This window comes from Pipistrellus hanaki, assembly GCF_964339955.1.
Source record: "Pipistrellus hanaki genome assembly, chromosome: 1".
NCBI classification, from domain to species: domain Eukaryota; kingdom Metazoa; phylum Chordata; class Mammalia; order Chiroptera; family Vespertilionidae; genus Pipistrellus; species Pipistrellus hanaki.
The window spans coordinates 209877709-209905667 of NC_140503.1; the positions used below are offsets into that span (position 1 = coordinate 209877709).

Sequence of the window (27959 nt, forward strand, 5' to 3'; positions counted from 1 at the left end):
CCGGGTTGGGGTGCAGGCGGACGGACGCAGCCTGCAGGGGAGACCGGCTCCACGCCCCGCGGCCGCTCTCCCGGCGTGATCTCGCCGACCCCCGCGAGCGTGAGCTCCTCTAAGGGATGGAAGCGCGGGGCTCCAAGGTCACGCCGCCTGGCTTCGCTGGGGCTCGGCGGGGCGGCCCGCGGGTGGGGCCGGCGCAGGCGGGAATTCCCGAGGCCCCGTCCCGGGCGGGGGATGGGCAGGCCGGGAGGGACACGAGGCCGGGCGGCGGACCAGGCGTGCGGCTAGGCGCTGGCCGCCGCTCCGAGACCGCAGCCCCACGGCGCCGAGGCCAACCACAGAGCGGCGGGGCCGGACTCCCCAGGCCCGGCGGGGCCGTCCGCGCGCGTCCCCGCAGCGCCCGGTCCACGGCGCCCTCGAGGCCCGCCGCCTCCGGACGCGGAAAAAGCCTCCTTCTCTCCCCGCCTCCCCCCGACGCATGCGCCATAGCTCCCTCTGCGCGTGCGCGGCGGCGTAGCGAGGGCCAGAATGCACCGCGCGGGGCAGGGCCGCGGGGCACGCCGGGACCCGTAGTCCGGCGCGGGGCACGCCGGGACCGCCCTCACCTGGCCGGCGGCGGGCGCCCGAGAGGCCCAATGGGAGCGGCGCCCGGTCGCCCCGCCCCGCGCCGCCGGACGTCTGTGCCGGGACATGGCCGCCGCCGGTGCTGGGTCCTTGAGCTGAGCGCCCGCCGCCGGCAGCCAACCGCCGCCTCAACCGTCCGCGCGGGCGGGCCGAGCCGCCGCCAGGCCGGCGAGGAGGAGGAGGAGGCCGCCGCAGGAGGCGGGAGCCGCCGGGCACATGGCGTCCATCTTACTGAGGAGCTGCCGCAGCCGGGGGCCCGCCCGCTTCCCGGCGCCCCACGCCGCCGCCCGCGGGGGTGAGTGCTCCGCCGACGGCGCGGGCCGGGGGCCGAGGCGCCGAGCCGGGCGAGGGGGCCCCTGGCGGCGGCCGGGGCGCCGGGACGCGGCGGGTATGGGCACGCCGCTGGCCCCGGCCGCCCTGCCCTGCGCCACGCCCAGGGTGCGGGCCGGGGGCCGGGCGCCCGGGAGGCCGGCGGCGGCGGCCTGTGACTCACTCCGCCGTGACCTTAGCCGGCGGCCGCCGCGGCGAGGAGCGCGGCCGGGGCGGCGGGGAGCGCGCTGACGTCTCCCCTGGGCGCGCCCGCTGCTCGCGGCTAAGCTCCGTGGAACGCGGCGCCCATCACGAGCACAGCCGTGTCCTTGGGCCGCTTCCCGGGCTCCCGAGATGAGGCGAGGCGGCCGGGGGGCGGGCACGGCGGGCGGGACCTGGGGCGTGCGGGGTGTCGGGGCCCGGTGCGGTGTGCCGCCCGCGCTCCCAGCTGTGCCCTGGAAATCACACCCAGCGCTGGGCTCTGAGGGTCCACCCTGGCGCCCCCCTTGTACATGGACCCCCCGCCCCGGCCTGTCCCTTCCTGCCAGGCTGAGCGGAGCGCGCACTCGCCCTGTAAGACGGAGACTCAGTGAAGGGTGTTGCTCTGGGTGCTTGGCCGCTGACCAGGGGCTTCCAAGAGACGCGGCTTGGTGATTTTTTAATCGCGCTGCTGGCTGGCTGCGCAGACCTTTGGAGCGGCGGCCGGGAAGGGCTCCCCGTGCAGGGCGCTGACAGTGCCCTGGCCGCCACCGTCCTGGCCGGCTGACGGGCTGGCGTTGGCCGCGCTGTGTGCCTGCGCTGTCATGTCGGGAACACGAGTGTTCCCTGTGGTTATGTTCCCGGTTACGCAGACACCGGGAGGTGACCGCGCCCGGCAGGCAGGCAGCGGGTTTGCTACCGGAGGGGGGCGAGCAGGGGGGGCTCCCCCTGGCTCCCCCCCCCCATCCCCCTGGCTGCTGTGGCCCTTTTTCTGGAGGGCATGCCCCCGCTCCTGACATCTGACATCTGACATGGTGTACTTGGCTACAGTTGCTAAACCAGTGTTGAAACTTTGTTAGCTGTGGGCCAGGCTGGCTTACATTTCCTTTATTTGATACCTTTTTTTTTTCCTGTCTGTCACACACTCCTGCCCTGCACACGCTTTTTCTGACGTGCTCTCTGCATCCCAGGACCACGGCGCATTCCATCACGTTTCTCTGTAGCTCCCTCGTGGCTGTGGGAGGACTGGGCGGATTCGCTGCAGGATACTCCTCTGTGGGGTGTATCCCGTTCTCACATGTGTGGAGTGGGTGTGGGCTTGGGGGAGGGGACCACAGAGGTGAAGTCCCTCATCACGTCTCATCGGGGTGCATGCTGTCAGTGTGAGGTACGGCAGGGCTAAGGTGGTGCCTGTCAGTTCCTCTATTCTGCAGTCACCCCCCCCCCCCTTTGCTCCCGCCCCGCCCCCCATTCGCACACCATGCTCCTTGGAGGAAGCGCTGTGTGCAGTTCATGCTTGGAGTGGGCCTGGGCTGCCTGCAGGTGGGAAGCCAGGTTCCCCAGGGCCTGCGTGTGAGAGCAGGGGCAGGCGCCCAAAGGGGCGGCTCCAGCCCCGGGCCATTGCTGAAACGGAGGACTCGGGAGCAGGCGGGGAGCTGGAGGTCTCAGAGCTGTTGAATGGCAGTGCCCATGGGCCCTGGTCCAGTGCACCCGCAGGTGTTCGGGTGTGGAGTGCCGCGGGGAGCTGGAGGTGGGGTGAGAGGAGCTGCCAGGAGCAGCGGGAGCAGCAGCTGGCGGAGAGCATCGGGCCCAGTGAAGAGGGGGGTGGGATGGGAAGAAACGCGCTTGGTCTCTGTGCCCTCCCCAGTTCTCGCCAGAGCTCCAAAAGCCCTGGGGATTTCTTGTTCACATTTTAAAATATATACATAGGCCCTGGCTGGTGTGGCTCAGTGGATAGAGCACGGGCCTGTGGACTGAAGGGTCCCCGGGTTCGATTCTCACCAAGGACACATGTCTGGGTTGAGGGTGCAGTCTCCAGCATGGGTCGTGCAGGAGACAGCCAATTGATGGTTCTCATCATTGATGTTTCTCATCCCCCCCCCCCCATATGTTTTATTGATTTCAGAGAGGAAGGGAGAGGGAAAGAAATAGAAACCTCAATGATGAGAGACAGTCATCAGTCACCGATGGCTGCCTCCTGCACGCCCCACACTGGGGATGAAGCCTGCCGCCCCGGCATGAGCCCTGGCCGGGAATCAATCCATGACCGCCTGTTCATAATCGGCCCTCAGCCCCCGCGCCACGCCGGTGGGAGGAATTTCATGGGTGCTCAGGGTGCTCAGGTGATATAAAGGAGCCACTCTCCCTCTAACCTGAATTTATGCTAATGAGCACCTGTGATTAGCGGCTGGCCCTTCCTGCCCCACCCCAGCCTCCGGGGAGAAGTGGGGCTGGAGATTGAGCTCAGTCCCAATGGCCAGACAGTCACCCCAGGCAGTGAGGGTACAAGTCTGGGACAGGGGGGCTTCTGCGTTCAGGGCTGCTGGGCCGGGAGCTTTGTGCCCCCTGATCCGGGCGTCCACTGTGTCCTTTACAGTAAACAGCAGTGACACGGAGAGCACTTTCCTGAGTTCGGTGTCGTTCTAGCAAATTGTCAAGAGTGAGGAGTTCAGGCCTCGCTGGTGTGGCTCAGTGGATACAGTGTCGGCCTGCGGACTGAGGGTCCTGGGTTCGATTCCGGTCAAGGGCACATGCCCTGGTTGCAGCTCGATCCCCTCTAGGGTGTGTGCAGGAGACCAATCAGTGATTATCTCTCAGAATTGATGTTTCTTTTCTTTTTTTCTTTCTTTTTTTTTTTTTTTTATATTTTATTGATTTTCTTACAGAGAGGAAGGGAGAGAGATACAGAGCTAGAAACATCGATGAGAGAGAAACATTGACCAGCTGCCTCTTGCACACCCCCTACTGGGGATATGCCCGCAACCAAGGTACATGCCCTTGACCGGAGTCGAACCTGGGACCTTTCAGTCCGCAGACCGACGCTCTACCGCTGAGCCAAACCGGTTGCGGCAGAATTGATGTTTCTATCTCTCCCTCTCCCTTCCTCTCTGAAACCAATAAAGAAAAAAAGAAAAAGTGTGAGGAGTTCATGGGAACCCCTGAATTTGTAGTTGGTAGAATGGGCAGCCTGGGGACCCTACTTACAACTGACACATATGAAGGTGGGCGGTTTCCTGTGAGTTGGGGTCTACTAACCCCGGGTAGTGTCAGAATTGAAGGGTAGGACACACAGCTGGTGTGGGGAGTTGGTTGTGGAAAAAGCAGCACAAAAGGACTTCCAGAGAGTGTCCATGGGCCACCTCCCTGCTGCGGGGGCGGGGCGGGGCGGGCAGAGAGCCTGGGGAGGGGAGGACGCAGGACAGGGGTGAATTCATGCCACCTTGAGCTATAGCAGCTTGTTGGCTGGCTGGGGGGCATGTGCAGGTGGGGAGCCATTTCTGAGCCAACTTGAGGTGGGGGGCTGGCCTGGGCAGGCAGGGGGACAGGCCAGGGGTGAGGGGCAGGCTTCTTTTTGGGAGACAACTGGGGGCTCCCCAGCTGGAGAGGCGTGTTTGCCGTGTGCTGTGTAACTTTAACAGAAATGTCCCATGTGACATAGGAAAGGTTCCTTTGTGAATCACGGCGATGGAGCTTGTGAGCCCAGCCAACTTACAACTAGGCTGACATCCACAGCAAGACTCTAAATTAAATGTTTGATGGGAAGAGCTTTCTGCACAACAAAGTGAGACTTGGTGGTGTTGACACCATCTCCTATCGAATTACACGGTGACAGCTGGAGTCCACGTCCTCAGAGGGTCCACCTTGCCTGGCCGCGCCTCGGGGCCTAGAGCGGTCGCCCCGGCCCGTCGCCTTCTCTCTCTGCTGGCCCCAGCGCTGGCTCTCAGCAGCCCCAGCCCGTTCCAGGCACTCCCGCCCTGCCGGCCTTCCTGCCAGCCGCCCAGGCTCCCGCCTGCACCCAGCAGGCTCAGGACTGTCCTGTCCCCTCAGGCTGTTCCTGGCACTGGGCCTGCCCACAGGAGGCCCGAAGGCTGGTCCTGTGGGCAACCCTGCATTTATGCTGAGGGGACTCATGAGTTAGAGAAAGGGTCAAGATGCAACCAGACCCTAAGATCGCGGCACGTGCTCATCAGTGTGTGACAGGAAATGGCTTCCTCTGGGCATCGGTTTTTCCAGTGACCCTCAGCCCTCGCCCCCTCCGGTGGGCAGGGGAAGCATTGGGACCCTTGGGTGTGGCCTTGCTCGCACTGTGGGGCTGCCTGTGCGTTGGGGGTCATGTTCATTCTGGCTCTGCCCCCCAGAGCCCAGCTGGAGCCAGCAGGGAGCTGTCCCCCGGGGCCTGGAGCTGGAGTCCCCGGGCCTCTGGCTGGCACAGCCTGAGTCCCCACTTGGGCCAGGAGCCAGGGCTGACTCAGACTCCCCTTCCCGTCTAGAGCCACCCCAAGACAGCGTGTCCTCCCAGGCAGACCCTTCACCTGGCAGCACCCTGAACTCCAGCACCAAGCAGGCTGCCAGCAGCTCCCCTTAAAGAGAGAGGCGCTCCCTCAGACCGCCCGGGGCTCATGCAGCGCCTGGTCTGACACTGACTGTTTCCTTTGTTTTGCTGCAGGAAGTCCGGGAAGTCCGGGGGACCGCGCGTGCCTCAGTTGTGCCAACACCATGGGGCTGATAAGCCGCCTGTAAGTAAGCCTGTCTGCCTCGGGTGCCGCTCGAATGTGACCTCTCCATCTGGGAGCAGTGTCTCCTACTCTTCTGGTCTTTATGTTCCTGCTTCTTTAAAAACAAAAAACCATGCATGTATATGGTTTAATATAATTGTACTGATTTCAGAGAGGAAGGGAGAGGAGAGAGAAACATCAGTGATGAGCTGCCTCCTGCATGCCCCAAACAACCTAAACTTGGTTGTTGTTAAAGCAAAATTGTGCTCAAGCATATTCCCATTTCGGACTTCATAAAGCACTCACACGAGCAGCTGCCCACGCATGTGCCCGTGTCTGTGTGGCAGAACCGCAGAAGCATAGCCTTCGAGGGGACACGACAGAGTCTGTGTAGAAGTCCCGCCCCGCAGCATCCCCACGCCCTCCCCGCAGCCAGAGTGCTCCCGGCTCTTGATTTCTGTCCCATGTCTGTGGCCACAGGACTGCGGGGCCCTCTTTTTAGGACGTGGAGCCTTTGGTGTGTGAGCATCGGACATCTTGGCCTCTGTCTTTGTAGCGTTCATTCTGAAGTGCACTGGGGGCATTTCGAGGGTCTGGGCCTGTGGGTAGGAAACGAGGGGCCTGGCGGCCAGGGGGTCTGGTCCTGGTGCTCGAGGAAGTGGCCCCAGGGAAGACAGCTGGCAGTCGGTGCTGGGTGAGTGGTCGCTGGGTGAGTGGTTCCTGGGACCACGCCAAGACAGGTAGGGGCGGCTGTGCGGTTGGGCTCACCCGCAGGAGCAGCCCCAGAGCCGCTGATCGGGTCCAGAGCTTGCAGACCAGGGCCTGTCCCTGAGGTGCTGCTGCTCCTGCTGGTCCTCCAGCCAGGCCTTGTCTGGGGCCAGGCCTCTCCCACCTCCTCTCTGGACTGTCCCCCAGCAACGTGACTTCAGTTCTAAAATGGTCTTCTTGGAATTGTAAGTGAAATGCCATTAAATCCATAAAATCAGCCCATTTTTAAAAAAGGCATAAAAAGCCATAAAAGCTGGCTTTTCTCAGTGGATAGAGCTTCGGCCTGCTGACCAAAGGGTCCCAGGTTCGATTCCGGTCAAGGGCCACTTGTCTGGGGTTGTGGGCTCAGTCCCCAGTAGGGGGCGTGCAGGAGGCAGCCAGTCAATGATTCTCCTCATTGATGTTTCTATCTCTGTCTCCCTTCCTCTCTGAAATCAATAAAAATATATTTTAAAAAAAAGAAAAAAAATCCATAAAATCATTGAAGAACATTACCGCTTTTTAAATCCTCACCTGAGGATATGTTTTTATTGATTTTTAGAGGAGAGGAGCTGGGAGAGAGAGAAATATCAATAGGTTGCCTCTTGTATCCCCTCTGACCCGGCATCGAATCAACAACCTTTTTGGTGTATGAGATAATGCTCCAACTGAGCCACCCAACCAGGGAGAGAAATGTTAACTTTATTATCGATTCCAGAGAGGAAGGGAGAGGGGGGGAGAGAGAGAAACATCAGTGATGAGAGAATCACTGATCAGCTGCCTTCCGCACTCCCCCACTGGGAATCGAGACCGCAGCCCATGTACTAGTATATGCCCTGACTGGGAATAGAACTCAGTCACTGAGCAACAGGCGCAGGGCAGCTTTTAAATTCACACATGGTGTTCCTGGAGGAAGTGGTTTTATTAAGCCCTTTTCTCTCTTTCAGGGGAAGGCAGGTCTGTTTCTTTATATTGGCCACGCCCACTTTCTTTAGAAGCACTTGCTGAAGAAAGTTACACAGTTGCCTTTCAGACAATTCCAGGTGTGACCCAAGTGGTGGTCTTTACTCTGGACATCTGATTCCTGGGCTGGCGGGTTACACAGCCCCACTGAGCATCTGTAGCTGCTGCTGTGGCCTCTGTGGCTAGTGCTGGCCTCGTCCTCCGCACGCCTTGGCTGTGAGGTTGAGTCCCCACCTCGGGAGCCAGACCTGTGGCCAGGACAGCTGTGGCCATGCCGCATCCTCACTCAGCACAGAGTCTGGTGTGCACTGCTGTATGTGACGGTAGCTCGTTCCTCTCATTTTAAAGTTTTTATTAGCAACGGGTGTTGACTTTGTCGAGAACTTATAAGATCCAAATATATTCACACTCATGGTTCATAGCGCCTAAGCACCATTCAACAGTTAGCTATGATACTCACCACCAGGGGGCAGATGCTCAATGCACAGGCATGGAAACATGGAACAGACTGATGAATCTCAGAGGGAAGGGGGGAGGGCGGGAAGAGACTAACCAAAGATCTCACATGCATACTAGCGGCCTGGTGCACGGATTCGTGCACTGGTGGGTCCCTCAGGGATTGGGCCAGAACTGTCAGTCTGACATCCCCCCAAGGGGTCCTGGATTGCGAGAGGGCATAGGCCAGGCTAAGGGACCCCTCCGGTGCACAGGCACCGAGCCTCTAGTTAAAATATAAAGGCTGTGCTTTATTGATATTTTTTTAAGTTCACAATTTTAGAAAGTTAAACACTTTCTTTAGAAAGTTAAACAGTAGGTTCAAATTAGGAATTATAGAAGAGAGGCAAAAATCTCATGTCCTTCTTAGCATTCAAAATTTTACTTCTCACTTTGATCGCACACTATGAGAGGTCCTGAGTCGCACAGGTAAGTATCTAAGGGGGTAAATAACCGTCTGTGTTAGTTGCTTTGCAATCTCAGTCTTTGGTTGAAATGGCCCAGACCGGGTGGCTGGGCAGGTGGAGTTTCTGGTCTGAGACCTCGTCGTGGACGTTACACCGCTGCTCCTGGCCTTTCCCCAGAGGTCACGGGGCGGGCACCCAGCTTTGAGGACGAGACTCAAGCAGCGGCTTTGAAACCTCATTCTGGGGGAGCACCTGAGCAAGGGGAGCTGTTTGTATCCTTACGCCTCGCGTGGTGTGACTGTTCACACGCTTGGCTATGTCGGCGCCAGGGCGCTCTGGCGGGTTTGTGCAGAGCAGGGCTGGCCTTGACGATGCCATCTGTTCCAGCTGCCCCCGGAACGGTGGCAGTGCCCAGATGGGTTTGGTTGAGAAGTTTTAAATAACAAATGACACCGTTAGCTTTTGAAAACAGCTCACCCTTCTGGCTAGAGTGTTCGTAGCAACCTCTCTATCATGTTTAAAGTCAGAGGCCATGTGCTTCTCAGCTCAGGCTAACTTCCCACATCTGCCCCAGTCTATTGGAGACTGCTGATGTCACGCCTTCTCCTGGAAGCCATTGGCTTCTGGCAAAGGGAGGGGTGGAAAGTGGATACTTAAGCTTGATGAGGCCAGGAGGAAGGTTGATCTGTGTGTGGACACTGCCCCCCGCATGGTGAGGGGAGGCTGGGCCACCGGACAGGCATGACAGTCTCACTGCTGCAGTGGTCCGTGGACTGCGGACCCCGAGCAGCCCTCTTGTGCTCATGGCAGCCTGTCCCCGGGGCCTTGAGAGTCAGGACAGGGAGGGTGTGAGGGACAGAAAGGTGGCGGGGGGCGGGGGGTGGTGGTGCCCTGTGCCAGCTGCCCCTGCCCACTATGAGCTGCGAGTTTGTTCTGAACTAGGCATTCCCAGCTTTCCTCCAGGGAGCAGGCCCCGGGATCAGCCTGGCCTGCGTTGGTGGCCACAGCCCGGCGCCCTGGGGCCTGCGTGTGGATGGACAGGCTCGGGTGCTCAGATTCAGAAGCCCCTGCGCGGGTCTGGTGCGGCCAGGCCTGGAGCAGCGGCTGACAGGCTGGGAGCGGCCAGACCCGGAGCGGCCGGGACCGGAGCAACCGGGCCCAGAGCAGCCGGGTCGGGTGTGGCCAGGCCTGTAGCAGCAACAGCCAAGTCCAGAGCAACTAGGTCGGGAGCGGCAGTGACCAGACCCGGAGCAGCTGGTTGTGGAGCGAACCAGAGCAACAGAGGCCAGGCCCGGAGCAGCCAGGCCCGAAACAGCTCGCTCCTCGCCTGTCCCTGCCCACGGCTGCCTCTCAGACATGGCTGGAAACTTTTGCGGGAACTTGAGGGTCTGCTGAATCAAGTGATGAAGGCTTAGATCTGGATGTGTTGAGTTAGTATAGCGCTGGGGTGTTGATCTGTGAGTGCCTTGGGTGGGGCCTGGATGAGGCTGGTTGACCTATTTGGAAATGTCTTTTGTGTGAAGTGTATCATTGGGCATGTGGAGGTATTATTGATATGAGAAAATGCTAAGTAACAGATTTACTATCTGAAAAGGGATTTACTATCGGGGAAAGGGAGGGAGGAAGAGACTGAACATAAACTGTGCACCTATGGATGAGGACAATGGGGGATGGGGAGGGGGCGGAGGGTGGGGTGGGAACCTGGTGGAGGGGGGAAGAAATGAGGAACCTTTGTAATAATATGAACAATAAAGATTGATTTAAAAAAAAAAAAAAAGAAGAAGCCCCTGCGATCTCCAGGGGCTCATGAGCCCGGTGCAGGGGAACGGAGCATGCGCGATGGGTTTGCATGTCATGGGCCAGGAGGACAGGGCTGTGAGCCAGGCGGCCGGAGGGAGCAGCCCTGCTCCTTGCTGGGCGAGGGGAGCTGTGAGGGGCCTGGTGGAGGCAGTGGGCGTGGCGAAGGCTGCGCTGGGTGTTTGCTGTTTGTACAGACACCTCTGGGACTGGGGATGGTCATCGTTTACTGTCTGTCCTCGTCCTCGTCCCCGCTGCTCCTCGGGATTGTTCAGGAATGGCAGGTCTTTGTAGGAGGCCACCTGCTGGGGAGAGGGCCTGCCTGCTCCATCTCCCCCCCCCCCCCCCCCCCCAGATTCTCACAGCTTGTGGGAACGGGCCTTGGAGACACCCAGAGCCGGGGTGTCTGTTCCCGGCCCGGCTTTTGCTGACTGTGTTTGTGTCCAGCCTGCCCACGTGAGGCCCAGCTCCTGTGGCTCAGGGGGGCAGCTCCTCCACCCACCCTGCTCTGGAGGGAAGGGCTGGTGGCATCCAGCATCAGGAAGGGAAGTGGTGGGGTGTGCTTTGTGCGCTGGGAAGACTGGGTGCTTGGGGGAGGGGGAGTCAGAGACATGGCTGTTTCCTCTCTTCCTTCCAGGCGTGTCCCGCTGGGTGGCTGTGCTCCCGTCCACTCCGTGCAGCTCTCCTTCGGAGGCGACCCCCTGGGCTGCTGGACTCGGAGGCCCCAGCACGCGTGTGCGGCGGCCCCAGCGCCGTGGGCTCCGGCCTCCGCGGGCCTGCTGGTGGCCCCGCCCTGGCTCCTGCCCTCACGCGGCTGGCACTCCTCGCCCAGGCTGCGTGACGACTCGGTGGTGGAGAAGTCGCTCAAGTCCCTCAAGGACAAGAACAAGAAGCTGGAGGAGGGCGGGCCAGTGTACAGCCCCCCGGCGGAGGTGGCGGTGAAGAAGTCCCTGGGGCAGCGGGTGCTGGACGAGCTGAAGCACTACTACCACGGCTTCCGCCTGCTCTGGATCGACACCAAGATCGCCGCGCGCATGCTCTGGCGCATCCTCAACGGGCACACGCTGACCCGCCGCGAGCGCAGGCAGGTAATGCCCACGCCCCGCCCGCCCGCCCGCCCGCCGGCGCGCCCGGTGCCCGAGTCTGTCCTCTGGCTGCTGCTCCGCCCACGGCCCTGTCCGGGCGGCCTCTCGTGGGCTGTGACCTGCCTGTTGTCGTGCTGCTGTCCATGTCGCTGGGCTGTGCGCCTCCTCCGAGGCTGTTTGCGTGGCTTGTTGGGGATCTGTGCTCCCGGACCCCGTTGTCTTTCGTCTGTGCTGAGCCCCAGGGCACAGGGCAGCCTCCAGCCCTCGGGGCCTCGGAGCGAGGGGAGCACAGGAAGTCCTCCCCTCACGGCTGACGCCAGGCTCCTCCGTGAGAAGACGGCCTTGGTCACAGCGGGCTGCGTGTGAGCACTGGCTCCGCTTCGTGCTGCGCTCGGGTCCGTTGACAGCACGGTGTGCTCGCCGGCTGGAGCCCAGGGGTGCTGGTGAGGAGGGTGCAGGGGGTGATTGAAGGCCGGGGGATTAGAATCTCCTAATGGGTGTTCATGGACACGGTTACCATGCCCGCTGCCTTCTGAGGGATCACAGGAGAAGCCTGTGTGGCCCAGGTCCTCTTCTGTCCTGTCCCGTTCTGTGTGACAGTCACAGGGTTTCTGCTGCTTCACTGAAGACTGCACGCTGTCATGAAACACACAGTTGACCCTAGCCGGGCTCAGCGGTTAGTGCATTGGCCTGAGGACTGAAGGGTTGCAGGTTTGATTCTGGTCAAGGCACATGCCTCAGCTGCCGGAGGCAACCAGTTAGCGTGTCTCTCTCACATCCATGTTTCTCTCTGTCTCCCTCCTTCCCACTCTCTGAAAGTCACCAGAAAAGTATCCATGGGTGAGAGTTAACAACAACAAAACAAAGCACAGGCACCCACTGGACAGGCCTTCCCAGGACCAAATCTGGACCACTCGAGCATAAAATAAGAATAAGGATGCATTGTAAACAAGTGAAAACGTAGGGTCCTCGAGTCTGTTTTGATAATAAACAGAAAGTGAATGTCAGGAAAGGAAGCAAAGGGGTGAGCGGGGAGGCGCTTCTCTGGGAGCATCGGTGGAGACTGTGGAAGAGCCGTGGCTGGTGCCCTGGGGGGAGGTGGAGACTGTGTGGAAGAGCCCTGGCTGGTGCCCTGGGGGGAGGTGGAGACTGTGGAAGAGCCGTGGCTGGTGCCCTGGGGGGAGGTGGAGACTGTGTGGAAGAGCCCTGGCTGGTGCCCTGGGGGGAGGTGGAGACTGTGGAAGAGCCGTGGCTGGTGCCCTGGGGGGAGGTGGGCGTGGGCCTGGCCTCCTGTGTCCTCTTGGCTCCCCCTGGCCCCGCCCAGCAAGCGAACGGGTTCTCAGCGGGAGACAGCCCCAAGCCCAGCAGGGGCGCGTCTCCCCAGAGGCCTCAGAGAGCCCATGGGCGTGGAGGGCAGCCTGGCCCGGCCAAAGCGGTGGGAGTGACGCCGCGCTGGACCTCAGGCCACGTCTTTGGCGGCGGGGGCGGCGGCCGTGTGTTTATATTGGGGAGTGCTTGGGTTTCCTCCGATGACGGCCATGCGGTGAGTCCTAAACGGAACCCTTTCTGGAAAAGCCAGAGCAGCGCACGACAGCGGCCAGGCCAGCCCGTGGGCAGCACTTGTTTTCCTCAGTTTCCCTCAGAGCAGGCCCGGGTCCCAGGACAGGGCCTGGGGGGAGGGGGGGGCCGGAGGCCCCTGTGCTGGGGCTGCTCCACACGTGGGGTCAGCTCCCCGCCAGCTCTCCGAGGCCCCCCAGAGGGCGCCCGCGTTTCCGTGGGTCGCCTGTGGCCTGAGCTCCCGGCGTGCGGATGCGCACCGTGACCTCTGACCACCCGCTCTCGGCAGTTCCTCCGGATCTGCGCCGACCTCTTCCGCCTGGTGCCCTTCCTGGTGTTCATCGTGGTGCCGTTCATGGAGTTCCTGCTGCCGGTCGTGGTGAAGCTCTTCCCCAACATGCTGCCGTCCACGTTCGAGACCCAGTCCATCAAGGTGAGCTCCGCCGTGCTCCGCGCATGACCCTTCCTGATGCCACGGGGAGGGAGGGGTCACCGGGGGGTAGGGAGGTGGATGGGAGGTCACCGGGGGTGGGGTGGGGGCAGGGGGTGGATGGGGGGTCACCGGGGGTGGGGTGGGGGCAGGGGGTGGATGGGGGGTCACCGGGGGCGGGGTGGGGGGCAGGGGGTGGGTGGGGGGTCACCGGGGGTGGGGTGGGGGCAGGGGGTGGATGGGGGGTCACCGGGGGTGGGGTGGGGGCAGGGGGTGGATGGGGGGTCACCGGGGGTGGGGTGGGGGCAGGGGGTGGATGGGGGGTCACCGGGGGTGGGGTGGGGGCAGGGGGTGGATGGGGGGTCACCGGGGGTGGGGTGGGGGCAGGGGGTGGATGGGGGGTCACCGGGGGCGGGGTGGGGGGCAGGGGGTGGGGTGGGGGGGCAGGGGGTGGATGGGGGATCACCGGGGGTGGGGTGGGGGGCAGGGGGTGGATGGGGGGTCACCGGGGCCGGGGTGGGGGCAGGGGGTGGGGTGGGGGATCACCGGGGGCGGGGTGGGGGCAGGGGGTGGATGGGGGGCAGGGGGTGGATGGGGGGCAGGGGGTGGATGGGGGGTCACCGGGGCCGGGGTGGGGGGGGCAGGGGGTGGATGGGGGGTCACCGGGGCCGGGGTGGGGGCAGGGGGTGGGGTGGGGGATCACCGGGGGCGGGGTGGGGGCAGGGGGTGGATGGGGGGCAGGGGGTGGATGGGGGGCAGGGGGTGGATGGGGGTCACCGGGGCCGGGGTGGGGGGGCAGGGGGTGGATGGGGGGTCACCGGGGCCGGGGTGGGGGGGCAGGGGGTGGATGGGGGGTCACCGGGGGTGGGGGTGGGGGCAGGGGGTGGATGGGGGGTCACCGGGGGTGGGGTGGGGGCAGGGGGTGGATGGGGGGTCACCGGGGGCGGGGTGGGGGGCAGGGGGTGGGGTGGGGGGGCAGGGGGTGGATGGGGGATCACCGGGGGTGGGGTGGGGGGCAGGGGGTGGATGGGGGGTCACCGGGGCCGGGGTGGGGGCAGGGGGTGGGGTGGGGGATCACCGGGGGCGGGGTGGGGGCAGGGGGTGGATGGGGGGCAGGGGGTGGATGGGGGGCAGGGGGTGGATGGGGGGTCACCGGGGCCGGGGTGGGGGGGGCAGGGGGTGGATGGGGGGTCACCGGGGCCGGGGTGGGGGCAGGGGGTGGGGTGGGGGATCACCGGGGGCGGGGTGGGGGCAGGGGGTGGATGGGGGGCAGGGGGTGGATGGGGGGCAGGGGGTGGATGGGGGTCACCGGGGCCGGGGTGGGGGGGCAGGGGGTGGATGGGGGGTCACCGGGGCCGGGGTGGGGGGGCAGGGGGTGGATGGGGGGTCACCGGGGCCGGGGTGGGGGCGGGGGTGGATGGGGGGTCACCGGGGGTGGGGTGGGGGCGGGGGTGGATGGGGGGTCACCGGGGCCGGGGTGGGGGGCAGGGGGTGGGTGGGGGGTCACCGGGCGGGGCGAGCTGCTCTCTCTGAGGTGTCTTCAGGCCGGGGTGAGACCACCTGGGGGGATCGGGCCAGCCCAGCCGCGGGCCCGGCCTGTTGGGTCAGAGGGCTGTGGGGACACAGGCCTACCGTGTGCGCTCTGCAGCCCGCTCTGGGCGCAGTGTGAGCGGAGCTGGCGGAGGCGTCCAGCAGCGCGGGGCGGGTCTGGGCAGAGGACAGCGCTGTGTCTGCCGCAGGAGGAGCGGCTGAAGAAGGAGCTGCGGGTCAAGCTGGAGCTGGCCAAGTTCCTGCAGGACACCATCGAGGAGATGGCCCTGAAGAACAAGGCGGCCACGGGCAGTGCCACCAAAGACTTCTCCCTGTTCTTCCAGAAGGTGCCCTGACGCCCGGAGCCCCGTGGCCTCAGCCCTGTCCTTAGTGCTGGTTAGAGCCTCGGCCTCCTGCGTCCCCGGGGAGTGGTCCTCATTGCCATCCTCCCTCTTTCTGCTGCAGCAGCAGGGGGCGCTCCCGTGGGCAGGCGGGGGGCCGGGGGGCAGCTGCTGCCCGGGTCTGTGGGGGCTCCCTCCACCCCAGGTGGAACCTCTGTCCGAGAACTTGAACCTGCTGTCGTTCAGTTACTTGCCTGTGCCTCCAACTTTGCAGCAGCCCCAGGCGAGGGAGAGTTTGGCAAATGAGGAACCTAAGACGCTGCAGTGTGATAAGCCAGGGTGGGGGGCAGGGAAGAGGATGGACTGAGCCGTGGCTGAGGTGGGGGGAGCGTGGCAGGGCCTCCTTCCCAGCAGGGGGAGGCCGGGTGGGCCTCTTCCAGTCGCCAGCCTCCCTCCGCTGGGCTGCCCCCGGGCTGAGCCTTAGAGGCTGCTCCCAGGTGGTGCCTGATAGTCCAGGCGGCCCCCTCCCCCAGCCCCCGTCCTCCTCATTTCCTCCCTTGGGGCGATTGGCCCCTGGGCCTGGGAGGGTGTGTGTGTGTGTGTGTACACGGGTGCATGCGTGTGCGTGTGCATGCTCAGGGAACAAGCCTCATCACGGTGACACTCAGCATCGCTCCTGCAGATCCGAGAGACCGGAGAGAGGCCCAGCAACGAGGAAATCATCCGCTTTTCCAAACTGTTCGAGGACGAGCTGACCCTGGATAACCTCACGCGGCCGCAGCTGGTGGCGCTGTGCAAGCTGCTGGAGCTGCAGTCCATGGGCACCAACAACTTCCTGCGCTTCCAGCTCACCATGCGGCTGCGCTCCATCAAGGCGGACGACAAGGTGAGGGCGCCTCCCGGCGGGCCCCCTCCGGGGGGGAGGTCACAGAGGTCCATCAGCCCCTCCGCGGCTGTGCCCGCCGGGTGGGGCGTGCGTGCTGCCTGCGGGGATAGACGGCGCTGGGCCTGCCGTCCACGTGCTCCCGCCGGCGTGGCATCGGGGCCTTCCCATGTCGCCCCGTGTCCTGGGAAGGTGTATTCTGATGCCTGGCGGTGCCCCCTCGGAGGAGTGCGTTCTGATTTGTTCCTTACTGTAGGTGCCCTAAACAGCACCCAATACATTTCTTTTTTTTAATTAATATACTCTTACTGATTTTAGAGAGAGGAAGGGGAGGGATAGAGACACTAGAAACATCGATTGGCTGCCTTCTGCACACCCCACACTGGGGATCGAGCCCACAACCTGGGTATGTGCCCTGCCTGGCAATTGAACCATGACCTCCTGGTTCAGAGGTCAGTGTTCAACCTCTGAGCCACACTGACCAGACAGACTTCTTTTAATGTGGATTTTTGCCCAAGGTCTCTGGTAATTTCCTTAAAAGTAGTGGCTGGGAATTGGGCCTCTGAGTAACAGGCAGGAAGTCAAAGCAAGTCCTGGCCCACGACCAGTGCTCCTGCCGAGGTGCTTGGAGGAGAATCCGTGGCACAGCCCTCTTCTCCACAGCTCTCCTGGCCTGAGGAATCTGTCCCTGCTCCCCGCTCCCAGCTTTCCCTTCCAGCTCCCCGTCCTCCATCTGCCTCACGCTTGTCGTCAGGCCTCTAACGCCTGCTCAGTCCGCAGTCTGTGTGACACTGGTCTCCTCTCGCCTTGTTTTGAGGAACCAAGTGTTGTCTGTCACCCACCCCCTCTGGTGACATGCTTGTCACTGGGCGGTTTCCCTGGAGCTACAGCCCACTCGCTCCTGCCAGTGCTGGCTCCTCCCGAGGCTCCCCTGCACGCCGCCCTCAGGCCCCTCGAGGAATTCTCCTGCCCGTTTCCGTGCCCACATCTCCCCCTGAGCCAGCGCCCGGTGACCCTCCTCTCAGTTCCTCTGCGCGGGGGCTGACTGCCTTTTGGTCTCCAAGTGTCGTTCGGGCTGGGCGGCGGCTGTTCTCGGAAGGGGCCAGCTGACAGCCGCCACCACTTGCTTCGTGTTTGGTTTTAGCCGTTTAGGATGATAATGTGCATGCCTGTTTATCCTGTTTGCAGGTCGGAGTGCTCCCCCCACCTCACTAAGTTCTCCCCTCGCCTCTTCACCCCTCCCCTCCCCTCCCCTCTCCTCCCCTCCCCTCCCCTTCCAGACACCCACTTCTCCCCTTCCCTCTTTACCATGGCCTGTCCCTCTCACTCTTCTCTGTACTTTACGTCCTTTCGTACTTCTTCTGGGTTTAATCAATCACTCTTTTAACTCTTTTCATTTATTGATTTGAGGTGGGGGGATAGAATCTACCTGTTGTTGTCTCTTACTTATGCGTTCAGTGGTTGACTTTGTATGCGCCCTGACTGGGGATCAGACCTGCACCTTGGTGTGTCAGGACGCTCTGCCCCTGAGCCGCCGGCCAGGGCATGGGTTTAATGACTCTCAGACCCATTCTGAGTTCCTCATTCCAGTGCCAGGCCTGTCTAAGATTTCATTTCCCACGTGAAACTGTCCCTCTTGCCGTCTGTCCTCCTGAGCACGCTCGTCCTCGTTCACGCCTTATGATTCCAGTAACAGACGGAGCAGAGGGTTGGGTTTGCTTGTTTGTTTGCTCTCTGGCTCGGCTTGTTTGTCGTCGTTAGCTTTTCAGGTAGAGACCGAGTCTGAGGGAGAGGGTCCGGGTGGTGTGGTCCTCCTCCAGACGCTCCACAGGCCATCATCCCAGGACTGGCCCTGCTTCCGGTGCCCTCTGCCTGGAGCTCTCAGCACAGCTGGTGCCCGCCTGCCGCGCAAGGCTCTGCCAGTTCTTCCCGGTGCCGCTTAGTGTGAGGCCCGACGCCGGGGGTTCCTGCGCTTTCTTCTCTGGACTGAGCCCCGGACTGCTGCTGCTTCTGCTTAGCCTGGCAAGATGGCTGCCTCCTAGCAGTGGTCTTTGGCCTGGACTCCGCCTGCTCGAAGTCAGCTCACAGAAGGCAGCCCGGTCCGCCCCAGCCCACGGACTCTCACTGCCCCCTAAGCCCGGTTGTCGGCGCTCCGTCTCCACACGTGCCCGTGTGCTGTGGTCCCTGGTTCTCCGGTTCTCAGGCAGCTGCCCTCCCGTCACCCTGAGTGTGGGGCCAGAGGAGCTTGGCGTGGCCCGCTGTGCTGCTCCGGGGCGTGCTCAGGCTCCACTCTGCCGCCGGGAAGGCAGCTCCAGGCAGGCGTCCCTCCCCTGCCTGTGACCTTGGACAAGTCATTTCACCGTGATGTGGACACTCCCTCTGGACAGGAGCAGGAAGCAGACCTGGAAGGCGGCGGTGTGGGGAGAAGAGCCTGGGACCCCAGGAACCACAGTGCGTCTTGTCCCTCAGGTCCCAGCCTCTGGCGGCCAGAAACACTGGCAGGTCCAGAGCCTGCTCTCCGCCAGGAACAGGACAGGCTCACCTCGGAAAGGACTCCACCGACACCCCGGGAAACGCTGCCCATGGGAAACCTGCAGGATCGAAGCAGCACCATAGCTGTCCCAGAATGCACGTGGGTGCCACTCACAGGCTGGCGGATGCACAGAGAGGTCGAGGCAGTGGAAGGAGCCTGCTGCTCCAGGTTCCCTGGAAACGGCCACAGCGCCCCTCGGGCCTCTGTGCGGCCTTGTGCCCCCGAGCGGGAAGCGGCAGCAGCAGCAGCAGCAGGGGAGGCGGGCGGAGAGGAGCCGGCCTTTGTCACTGGGGGGGAGGGAGGGGCAGCTGGAGACGTTGGTTGGGCAGGAAGTAAAGCAGAGTCGGGGTTTGTGGTTAGAGGGTTTGGAAGATGATTTTGTGCGCCCACGAAAGCTGGGCTGCCAGGGACCTGCAAATAGCTTGGGCCATCGACAGATGCCAGATCATCAGTTACAAAATCTATAAAGTTGGTTAGAACACCGCCCCTAACTCTCCCAGAGCCCTGTCGGGCAGCTGAGGGAGGATAGAAACGGGATCCGGAGTCTCATAACGTGACTCTCCGCACGCCCGGTTCCAGTCGGAAGCCGCTCCTCCTGGATACCTCGGTGGTGGGCCCTCCCCTGGATGGACAGGACAAGAGACAGGCTCCGTGAACAAGGAAATAGTAGACTTTAACACCTGAACGACGAGGACGGTGAAAAGCGGTCAGAGCCTCGGGGACCTGTGGGTACTGCAGAACTTCCAACATACTGTCGTGGGGTTCCGGAAGGAGAAGGGCCGGACAGAGCTAGAAAAGTGCTCAAAGAAGTCATGGTTGGCACGTCCCACATCCTTCAGTTCTACGAATGTGAGCAGCCGAGGGAACCTCGGACAGATAAACCCAAAGAAGCCCACACCTTGCTGGACCGTCAGTCAAACTGGCGAGCATTCAAGGACGAAAATAATGAGAGAGGACAGCCTCTGACTGCAGGACAAAGGATCGATGTTGTCAGCCCACTGTCTGTCCAGCGCGCTCCCTGTAGGGCGAGGAGGAAGCCAGCCTTTCTCAGAAGAGGAGAGCTGAGGTGTGTCGACAGCAGGCACATGCCCGCAGAGCCGATGGAGGTTTCCTAAGCAGGAAGTGATGGGGGAGCCTGGGATGCCAGGAAGGAAACACCAGATCAGCCCAGCCGGCTCTCCTCCTCGCATGTCTTCCTAATGACGTTGATGGTCACAGCACGGATGGTGGCCTGTGGCGTGTGGCTCTCCGTGTGAGCGAGGGGAAGAGGGCCGGGGCTCGAGGACGGAGCTGCCTCCAGTTCGCCTGGACTGTGGTGAGGACACTCGCAGGCTGACGGCCACGCGGTGTGGTGCCCGGGAGCCACGGACGGGGCGGCGCAGCAGTGAGGACGCCTGGGCGCGGGGCAGCAGTGCAGGCCGCCTCCCGTGCTGGTGAGAGGCCCGGCAGGAAGTGCTGCGAGGCTCTGGGGTTTTGTTTTGTTTGAATATATATTTTTTAAACATATTTTACTGGTTTTTTACAGAGAGGAAAGGAGTGGGATAGAAACATTGATGAGAGAGAAACATCGATCAGCTGCCTCCTGCACACCCCCTCCTGCGGATGTGCCCCCAACCAAGGTACATGCCTCTGACCGGGACCCTTCAGTCTGCAGGCTGACACTCTATCCACTGAGCCAAACTGGTCAGGGCTGAATATATTTTTTTAAATGATTTCAGGGAGGAAGGGAGAGGGAGAAAGAGAGAAAAACATCCATGTTGAGAGAATCATGGATCGGCTGCCTCCTGCACGCCCCCCACTAAGAATCAAGCCCACACCCAGTCATGAGCCCTGACCAGGAATCGAACCGTGACCTGGTTTATCTGGTTCATAAGTCGGCGCTCAGCCACTGGGCAACACCAGCCGTGCTCACTGCTTTTGAAAACTTGAGCCCAGCTAGCCTCCAGGAGCCCTTTTTAGTAAGCGTCTTACTCAGGGTCCACACAGGAGGCACCCGAAACACCAGCGAGAAGCCGCAGTGGGGGCGGAGTCCTCAGGAGGGTGGGGCGCGAGCAGACACGCAGTTCTTCCTGAGCGCTGGCTGCCAGCTGGGCCGTGCTCCTTGGCACAAAAAGGCAGCAAGCTGTGGACACACCGCAGCCTGGTGAATGGTCCTCATGGGGTCCCCGCAAGTTACATGGGTCCTGTGTGCGCTCTCATCGGGTGGCAGGGAGATGAGGACCCGGGCTCGGGCGGCTGGGCATGAGGCGGTGGGAGGGCCTGTGGTGCCGAGGCCCCGCCCCCTGGCCTACTGTCACCGGGCTGTGATCTTGTTCTGCACTTTGTTTCATCTCAGGATGAAAGTTTAAGAAGCTGGGGTGGGGGCAGCACTGTCCCCCTCAGGACGCTGTGAGGTTGGCTGGGCCGATGAGGTGGGGGTGTGGGGACAGACGGGAGCGCCTGTGGTGCTTTGTCTCTCTCCCTCCTCCCTCCCCCTCTCCTCTTCCCCCCTCTCCTCTCCCCTCTCTCCCTTCTCCCCCCCTCTCCCTGCAGGTGTCTTTGTGCTGCAATCCATGGTCCTTGTCTCGGGCCTCCTGCTCGGCCCTCTTCTCCCTCAGGCCGGGAGCGGTGGCTGAGTCGCTCTGCTCTGTCCTTTCTCTCCCGTCCAGCAAACAGGGCTCGGCTCGGGGTGGGTGGGCAGGCCGTGGGGCAGGTGCTGGGACCCCCTGCGGGCCTGGGTAGAGGCGCCCTCCCTCGAGTCTCCGGTCACGGGGGTGCTGCCGGGTGCACTTGCCCAGTCCTCCTCTGTCCATTCCTGTCCCTGCCCCTGGTGGGGCCTGGTAGGTGTGTGACTTACAAAGCCTCTGCTCGTGAGCCCCGGCTGCCTCTTCAGAGGACAGCGCACCGAGCACCGTCTCTTTTCCAGCTCATCTCAGAGGAGGGCGTGGACAGCCTCAACGTCAAAGAGCTGCAGGCGGCGTGCCGGGCGCGAGGCATGCGGGCCCTGGGCGTGACGGAGGACCGCCTGCGGAACCAGCTGAAGCAGGTGCGTGCGCGCGCGGCCGGGCCCGGGCGAGGTCGTGGGCCTTCTTCCCGCGGTCCGTCTGCTCCTCGGGAGCGCGGGCAGCAGCCGGGCCGCGCGGGTGTCCTCGTGGCCGTGGGCTCCCACGCGGGGCCCGCCAGGTGCCAGGACTCAGGCTGTGGTGCCAGTGTGTCCCCGTGCGGAGGCCGGTGCTCTCGGGCATCATCGGGGTGGGTGAGCGCTGAGACAGCTTCTGAGACGCGGTGTGTCTCCCTGAGGCCGCGTTCTGGCGCCCTGCTCCTCCCAGGGGCTCGGGCAGCTCTGATTCCAGTGGATCGGCCCTCGGAAAGGCGGTGGCACTCGGCGATTCGCCTGCCGCTTCGGAAGGTGTAAAGCCTGCAGGGTGCCCGTGGCCCTCCTCCTGACCGCCATGCTGCGGCCCCTCCCATGGGGTCAGCGAGGCAGATGCGCGCACCACGGTCCCCTCTGTCGCCATGTGCTTGGCCCCGCTTGTCCCTGCGGCCGCGTCTTCTGTGGTGCGTGGCGGCCCTGCCCTGTGCCGCCGGGGGCCGGAGCGCCGCGGCTCCCACCCCCACGGAGCTCACGGGCTTGTCCACGTGTGCTCGTCCCTCCCTCTCGTTCCTTGCTCTCCTTAGCATTGCTCCCGATCCGAGTTCCTTCTCGCGTTTGTCCCGTGCCAGCTCTTGTCCAGCTATTGTCAGATCTCCTGTCAGCGTGAACGTTCCTTTTTGTCGCTGAAATAGCCTGAAGTGGTGCCTGGCCCGCAGTAGGTGGGGAGCCGCACAGGCCGGGGGATTCAGACACCGCAGGGCTCTGTGCCATTTGAAGCGGGGCTGGCTGGCAGCGAATCTGTGCCGTCAGTTTGGGGCCTGGAGGCCTGGCCGCCGGGCGCTAACTCGGGGTCCCTGGCGTCTTGTGCAGTGACCCATGGGCATCGGGCCAGGAACTGAGGCAGTGGATCGGCTCCATCCGCCCAAGTCCTGTTGTGGCTGTTGGTCCCGCCCCTCCCCCACCTCCCCCAACCGGAGAGAGCAGGCGGCGGAGGGCAGGCCCCGCCTGCCAGGTCTCCGGTGTGGGGCGGGCAAGGCAGCCGATGATCCAGGTCTGACCTCCCTTGCAGTGGCTGGAGCTGCACCTGCAGCAGGAGATCCCCACGTCGCTGCTCATCCTGTCCCGAGCCATGTACCTCCCCGACACCCTGTCGCCTGCCGACCAGCTCAAGTCCACGCTGCAGACCCTGCCCGAGATCGTGGTGCGTGCTGCCCGAGGCCTCTGCCCTGCCTCCACGGCCCGGCTTCTGAGGGCGGGACCGCGCGACACCGTCCCCGGCCATGGGGCCCTCCCGCCCTCCCCCTCACCCCTCTCGTCTGTCCTCTGAGCGGTCAGGGGTGGGAGACCTGGGGGACCTTGGGCCCTGCATTGTGTCTGTGCCCTCCAAGCCTGGGGAGGACAGTCAGGGTCGGGTGTGGCCTCTAGGGTGGCAGCCTGCGGCTCACCCAGGGGCGCCCTCTCTGAAGGCCAAGGAAGCGCAGGTGAAGGCGGCGGAGGTGGAGGGGGAGCAGGTGGACAACAAGGCGAAGCTGGAGGCCACGCTGCAGGAGGAGGCCGCCATCCGGCAGGAGCACCGGGAGGAGCGGCAGAGGCGCTCGGAGGAGGCCGCGGTGAGTGCTGGGTGCCACTAGCTCCTGCTCCACTCCTGCCTCGGGGACGGGCCTGGGCCCGGGGGGGCGGGGCTCGCTGTTCAGGGTCCTCCCCTTTCCTTCTGGAGTGGTCCTCCCCTTTCCCCGGGGCCAGCTCAGCCGCCCAGGCTGTGCTCCTGGCCGGGTAGGCTCCAGCTCCCCACACGCGTGCCCATGCAGTGTGCGTTCTGCACATCCTGGCAGCTCCATGCGTGTCAGGACGGGCCGGAGGGCGGGAGAGGCTGGGCTGTGTGCACGCCCGGGTCACTAAGTGGCCTTTGGAGAGGTCACCCTGCTGGGTGCTCGGAGTCCGCCATTCGGGCTGGCTGTTGAGCGTGCCCTCCGGCCGGGGGCACGTCAGTGCGGCGTGGGCGCCTAGGGAGGCCGTGGCAGGGGTGGCACTGAGTGGCCCGGCCTGTGTTTCAGAAGGAAGTGGCGCCTGAAGCAGTGGAAGCTGCCCCCGGGAAGCCCGTGGCTGAGCCGCAGCCGGAAGTGGTGGAGGTGACCCTGCCGTCAGAGGCCCTGAAGGACACGGCCCCCGTCCTGACGGGCGTGAAGGTGACAGTGCCACGCCCGCACAGGGGGGGCGGGCGGCCTGTGCCCGCTGAGACTCCGCCCTCAGTGAGCCCTTCATCAGCCTTGGCTGTGCTTCCTTCCCAGGAGGAGGAGATAACCAAGGAGGAGATCGACATCCTCAGCGACGCCTGCTCCAAGCTGAAGGAGCAGAAGACTTCCCTGACGAAGGAGAAGGAGGAGCTGGAGATGCTCAAGGAGGACGTGCAGGACTACAGCGAGGTGCGGGCCGGGGGCTGAGGGTGCAGGGCTGGGGCTTGTGGGTTTGCTCCTAAGACTATGGTTTCTACCAGTTTCCAAAAGTGCCTCCATTGAGTATCTGATAAGCCAAAGGTCACGCTATTCCTACAGGCCCTTGGAGAGGAAGGGGTCTGACCAAGTCCTCTTCAGGCACCCTGTGCGGCCCACGCCGCTGCCTCCTGGGAGCGGCCGTCCCTGGTGTCCCAGGGCTCTGCCAGGAAAGATGGCAGCCTCCGGGCGGGGCTCGTTAGAAAGCAGGTCCCTCCTACGCTCACCCCCCCCCCCCAGCTGGCGTGGGCGGAAGGCCATGCTGACCGCTCTGACTCATCTGTCACTCCACACGGAGGGTGAGGGGCCAGGCAGACTGCATCTCCTTTCTAGACGAGGGGGTGCGAGTCTGCGGAGCCTAGAGCAGTGTGTGCGGGGCGCAGGCGGGTGCCAGGGGGAGGGGATCCCAGTGCGAGCTGTGTGTGAGGGGCTTCCCAGGGCAGTCTCCAGCGCGCTGCTCTCTCAGGACTTGCAGGAGATTAAGAAGGAGCTTTCCAAGACTGGCAAGCAGATGGAGGTGGAGGAATCCAAGGCCAGCAAGAGGCTGACCAAGCGCGTGCAGCAGATGATCGGGCAGATCGACGGCCTGCTCACCCAGCTGGAGGCAGACCAGCAGGCTGGCAAGCTGGGCCCCACTGCCCCGGGCCTGCCCGCGGGGTGAGTGCGGCCAGACGGAGGGCTTGGGGCTGCTGACCTGTGCGGTCACAGCCGTGGTGCCCAGCGGCCCTGCCGTGACCCAGGGGTTTCCACCAGAAACCCCACCCCCATCTGCCTCTTCTCCACGAGGCTCCCGTCAGCTCTCCATCCTCTGCCCCTGGGCGCCGCTGTCCGCTGCCTGCCTGCCCACCGCGGCCCCCTCGCTGCAGGCAGCTCAGCTCCCCTCTTCCCCACTCCCCGCCCTCCAGCCTCAGCCCCCCTCGGCCCCGGCACTCGGCACTGACCACGTGGTGTCCCAGGGTGACTGCCCCAGGTGGTGGCTGACCCTCATGCCGGCTCTGTGCTGTCCTGTCCTCGGGTTGGCGACCCTTCATCCTCAGATGAGGGCAGCGTCCCTCCTGGTTGTGTCCCCTCAGGCCGTGCACAGGCCGCCCTCACCACACTGCTGGGCTGTGTGGGCCCACCTGCCTCGCTGGTCCAAAGACAGTGCTCCACAGTGTATGGGCGGGCTGGCCCGGGCCTGGAGCCTGGGTGCAGGCTGTCACCGGCGGGCTCTTCCCTTCACCCTCCCAGGGACACTGTCATCAGCGTCACCGAGCTCATCAACGCCATGAAGCAGATCAAGCACATTCCAGAGCACAAGCTCATCAGCCTGGTCTCCGCCCTGGACGACAACAAAGACGGCAAGGTCAACATCAACGACCTGGTCAAGGTGGGTCCGAGGCCGCCAGGGCTGCTGGTGCGGTGGCTGGGGGGCAGACCCCGGGGGGGAGGGGTGCGGGCAATCGGAGGGGCCTGTGGGGGGACTTGTGAGGCCTGGAGGTGACCCCGAGGGACCCTAAGGACCCCTTGGGTTCCTGGTGCGAGGAGTTTGGGCAGCCCGAGGCCGGAGCAGCCCTGCCTCTGAGGAGGCCCGCGGTGCCCTCTGCACGCGCTGTCACAGGCTCTCCCGGCTCCCAGCCCTGCCATGCCCGGCACGGGGCTGGCGTGGTTTCCTTGGGAATCGAGGGACCAGCAGGTGCACGTCCCTGCAGCCCTCGGCATGCACAGCAGCTTGACGGCCACCCCCCGCACTCGGCCCGGAGCCTGTCAGGGCAGCCCCTGCCCCATGGCGTTGCCCCACCCTGCCCTGGGCGGCTTGTCCCTCCCTGGGGCCCTGGAGCCTGAGGGCCTCTGGGGGTGGGAGGCTGGTTCTCTGAGGACCCCGGGGCCCCGGTGGACAGCGTGGGGTTCAGTGCTGGTGGCCGTTGGCTGCTGGTTGAGGAAGCGGTCCTGAGTCCTGTCCTCGCTGGGCGTGCAGGTGATCGAGCTGGTGGACAAGGCGGACATCCACATCTCCACCAGCCAGGTGGCCGAGATCGTGGCCACGCTGGGCAAGGAGGAGAAGGTGGAGGAGAAGGAGAAGGCCAAGGAGAAGGCCGAGAAGAAGGCCGAGAAGGAGGCCGCCGAGGTGAAGGGCTAGTGCCGTCAGGCCCTTCCTGCTGGCAGGCGACCTAGTGACACGTCTACTGTTTGTCTGGAATAAATCAGGAACTCCGTCATCACGTAATTTTAATTTTCATCATTCCACGAAGAGTCAGTCAGTCTGGAATCCCCACGCCCCGGGGAGGCGTGTCGGCGTCCCTGCATGGCCACGCGGGCCTGTGCCCGTGGTGTCCGGGAGGAGGCCCGGCCCCTGGACCCTCAGCGCAGGAGACACCGGTCTGCGGACTCGGACGCCTGAATGTCGGGGCCACGCCTGGAGCCGCGTGGCCGCGAGGGACGCCCGAGCGCTCTGTGGCCTTGCCCTCTCGCCTGGCGTACGGCGGTGCCTCCTGCGGGTGCCCGTCTGCACCTGCTCTTCTCGATGTACCTTGATTGTCACCTCACCCTCACCAGCCCGCAGTCTGCCGACTCGGTGTGACCTAACTTAAAGTACGCGTGGCCCGCTAACGAAGCCTTGCTGTCTGCGTGTTTATTGTGCTCTTGTGGCTTTTAGGAAGTCTCCGAATTTGGGTTGTTAGCACCACGCCCGGGGGTAGTGCCACTGCGCCGCCCAGCAGTGGGCCTGGCCCTGGCACCCCGGAGCTCCAGGTGCCGTCACTCCAATTCCTGGCCCAGCTCCTTCAGGAGACGCAGGCCTGTGGCTACTCCGGCCTGTGGTGGGCACAGGGCTTGTGAAGGGCCCTGTGCAGCCTGGCGCTCGGGCAGGTGGCTGCGTGGGCGGGCGGGGCCCGGTGCCCTGTGCCTCAGTCTCCCCCTTCAGAGGCCAGGCTGCTCTGGGGGAACCCAAGCACAGAGGGCGTGGCCAGCTCCGGGACCGGGGACTCGGGAAGGACAGCTTCTCGGTGCCTTGCCCTTCCTCCTGGGCGTGGCAGGGCCGGCACAACCCGGGAATCCGCCTTTGTATCCTCGGACCCGGGCTCAGGGCTCTCCGTCCGTGTGAGCGCGCTCCGGGCGCTGGTGGTGCTGATGGGCTGTCTCTGTTCCCGGCCTGGTTCCGGCTGTCCCGCCCTGCCCCGGAGTGTGGCCGCTGTGCGGGGACGCGGCTGTCCTTCGGGTGAGCAGCACCGGCGGGGGGGCCTTCCGCCGCGCGGCTCCTCCGTCCTCGCTGCCGTGCCGGCCCTCCTAGGTGGCTGCAGCTTCGGGGAGAGCGTGCCCCGTGCAGGGCTCTGTTGCGCAGGGCGAGCTGCCAGCAGAGCCTCCGCTTCTGAGGCGGGCCTGCCGCCGGCCCCTGGCGCTTCGTGCTGCGCTCACTGTCCTGGACTCACACAGCTGAGACCGCGCCAGACGCAGGCAGAGCACGTGGTGGGCCCAGAAACGGGCGTCTCAGCGACACGGTGGCCGAGGGGGTGCTGCTGGCCCTGCCCTTGGGCTGCACCCCCCACGCCTGCTTGACGGTGAAACGGGCCACGTGGGAGTCCCACGTCAGGACCTGTCGGCCCCGCGGGCCCTGTCGCTGATTTGGGCCGGTTCTCACCGCGGCCCGCCTGTGCGCTGGCTCTGCCCACGTGCCCGCCCGGGCCCCGGCCTCACATGTAATCACCTTTCTAGAAATGATGTTTTTATTAAAATGTCACATCACCGTTCCTGTGACAGCTCGAAGGAGGACTCCCAGGAAGATGTCTCGATGGTCTGCGGTGGCAGCTGAGTGGCTGCTGCTTCTGCCTCGTCGCAGAGGGGACAGGGCCTCGCCTTGGGGCCACGCCCTGGCTCCGGAGCCCCCGTTGTGGGCAGAGTGCGCTGCCATCCCCCACACGCTACCCAGACTGTCCCTGTGCTGGGGACCAGACGCCAGTCTGATGTAAGGACGGGACTGAATAAAGCATTGCCTTGGTGACCTGTGACCACTCAGTGATTCCTTTGTCC

General features: G+C 63.8%; 1 protein-coding gene across 2 annotated transcripts; it reads left to right on the top strand.

The window, feature by feature from the left end:
- Window positions 1–636: 636 nt before the first annotated feature.
- LETM1 (leucine zipper and EF-hand containing transmembrane protein 1) lies at window positions 637–27934 on the top strand. Of its 2 annotated transcripts, none has more exons than XM_084878239.1 (14): window positions 637–920; window positions 5589–5645; window positions 10671–11121; window positions 12965–13108; window positions 14845–14982; window positions 15659–15862; window positions 21298–21417; window positions 22535–22666; window positions 22932–23075; window positions 23523–23651; window positions 23754–23888; window positions 24421–24611; window positions 25185–25323; window positions 25912–27934. In XM_084878239.1, the coding sequence occupies exons 1-14, from the start codon at window positions 838–840 to the stop codon at window positions 26071–26073; spliced, it is 2229 nt and encodes a 742-aa protein (XP_084734365.1). In that variant the 5' UTR covers window positions 637–837; the 3' UTR covers window positions 26074–27934. The 2 variants fall into 2 exon arrangements, with proteins under 2 accessions (XP_084734365.1, XP_084734364.1); XM_084878238.1 differs by having other exon boundaries at window positions 643–920; window positions 23520–23651.
- The last annotated feature ends 25 nt before the right edge of the window (window positions 27935–27959 follow it).

What these genes read in the sequence shown, in the direction of transcription:
- LETM1 (XM_084878238.1), top strand. Translation starts at nt 838, where the DNA reads ATGGCGTCCATCTTACTGAGGAGCTGCCGCAGCCGGGGGCCCGCCCGC. An exon ending in TCGAGACCCAGTCCATCAAG is followed by an intron (nt 13,109 to 14,844) that starts GTGAGCTCCGCC and finishes TGTCTGCCGCAG; the next exon opens with GAGGAGCGGCTGAAGAAGGA. An exon ending in TGCGGAACCAGCTGAAGCAG is followed by an intron (nt 21,418 to 22,534) that starts GTGCGTGCGCGC and finishes CCTCCCTTGCAG; the next exon opens with TGGCTGGAGCTGCACCTGCA.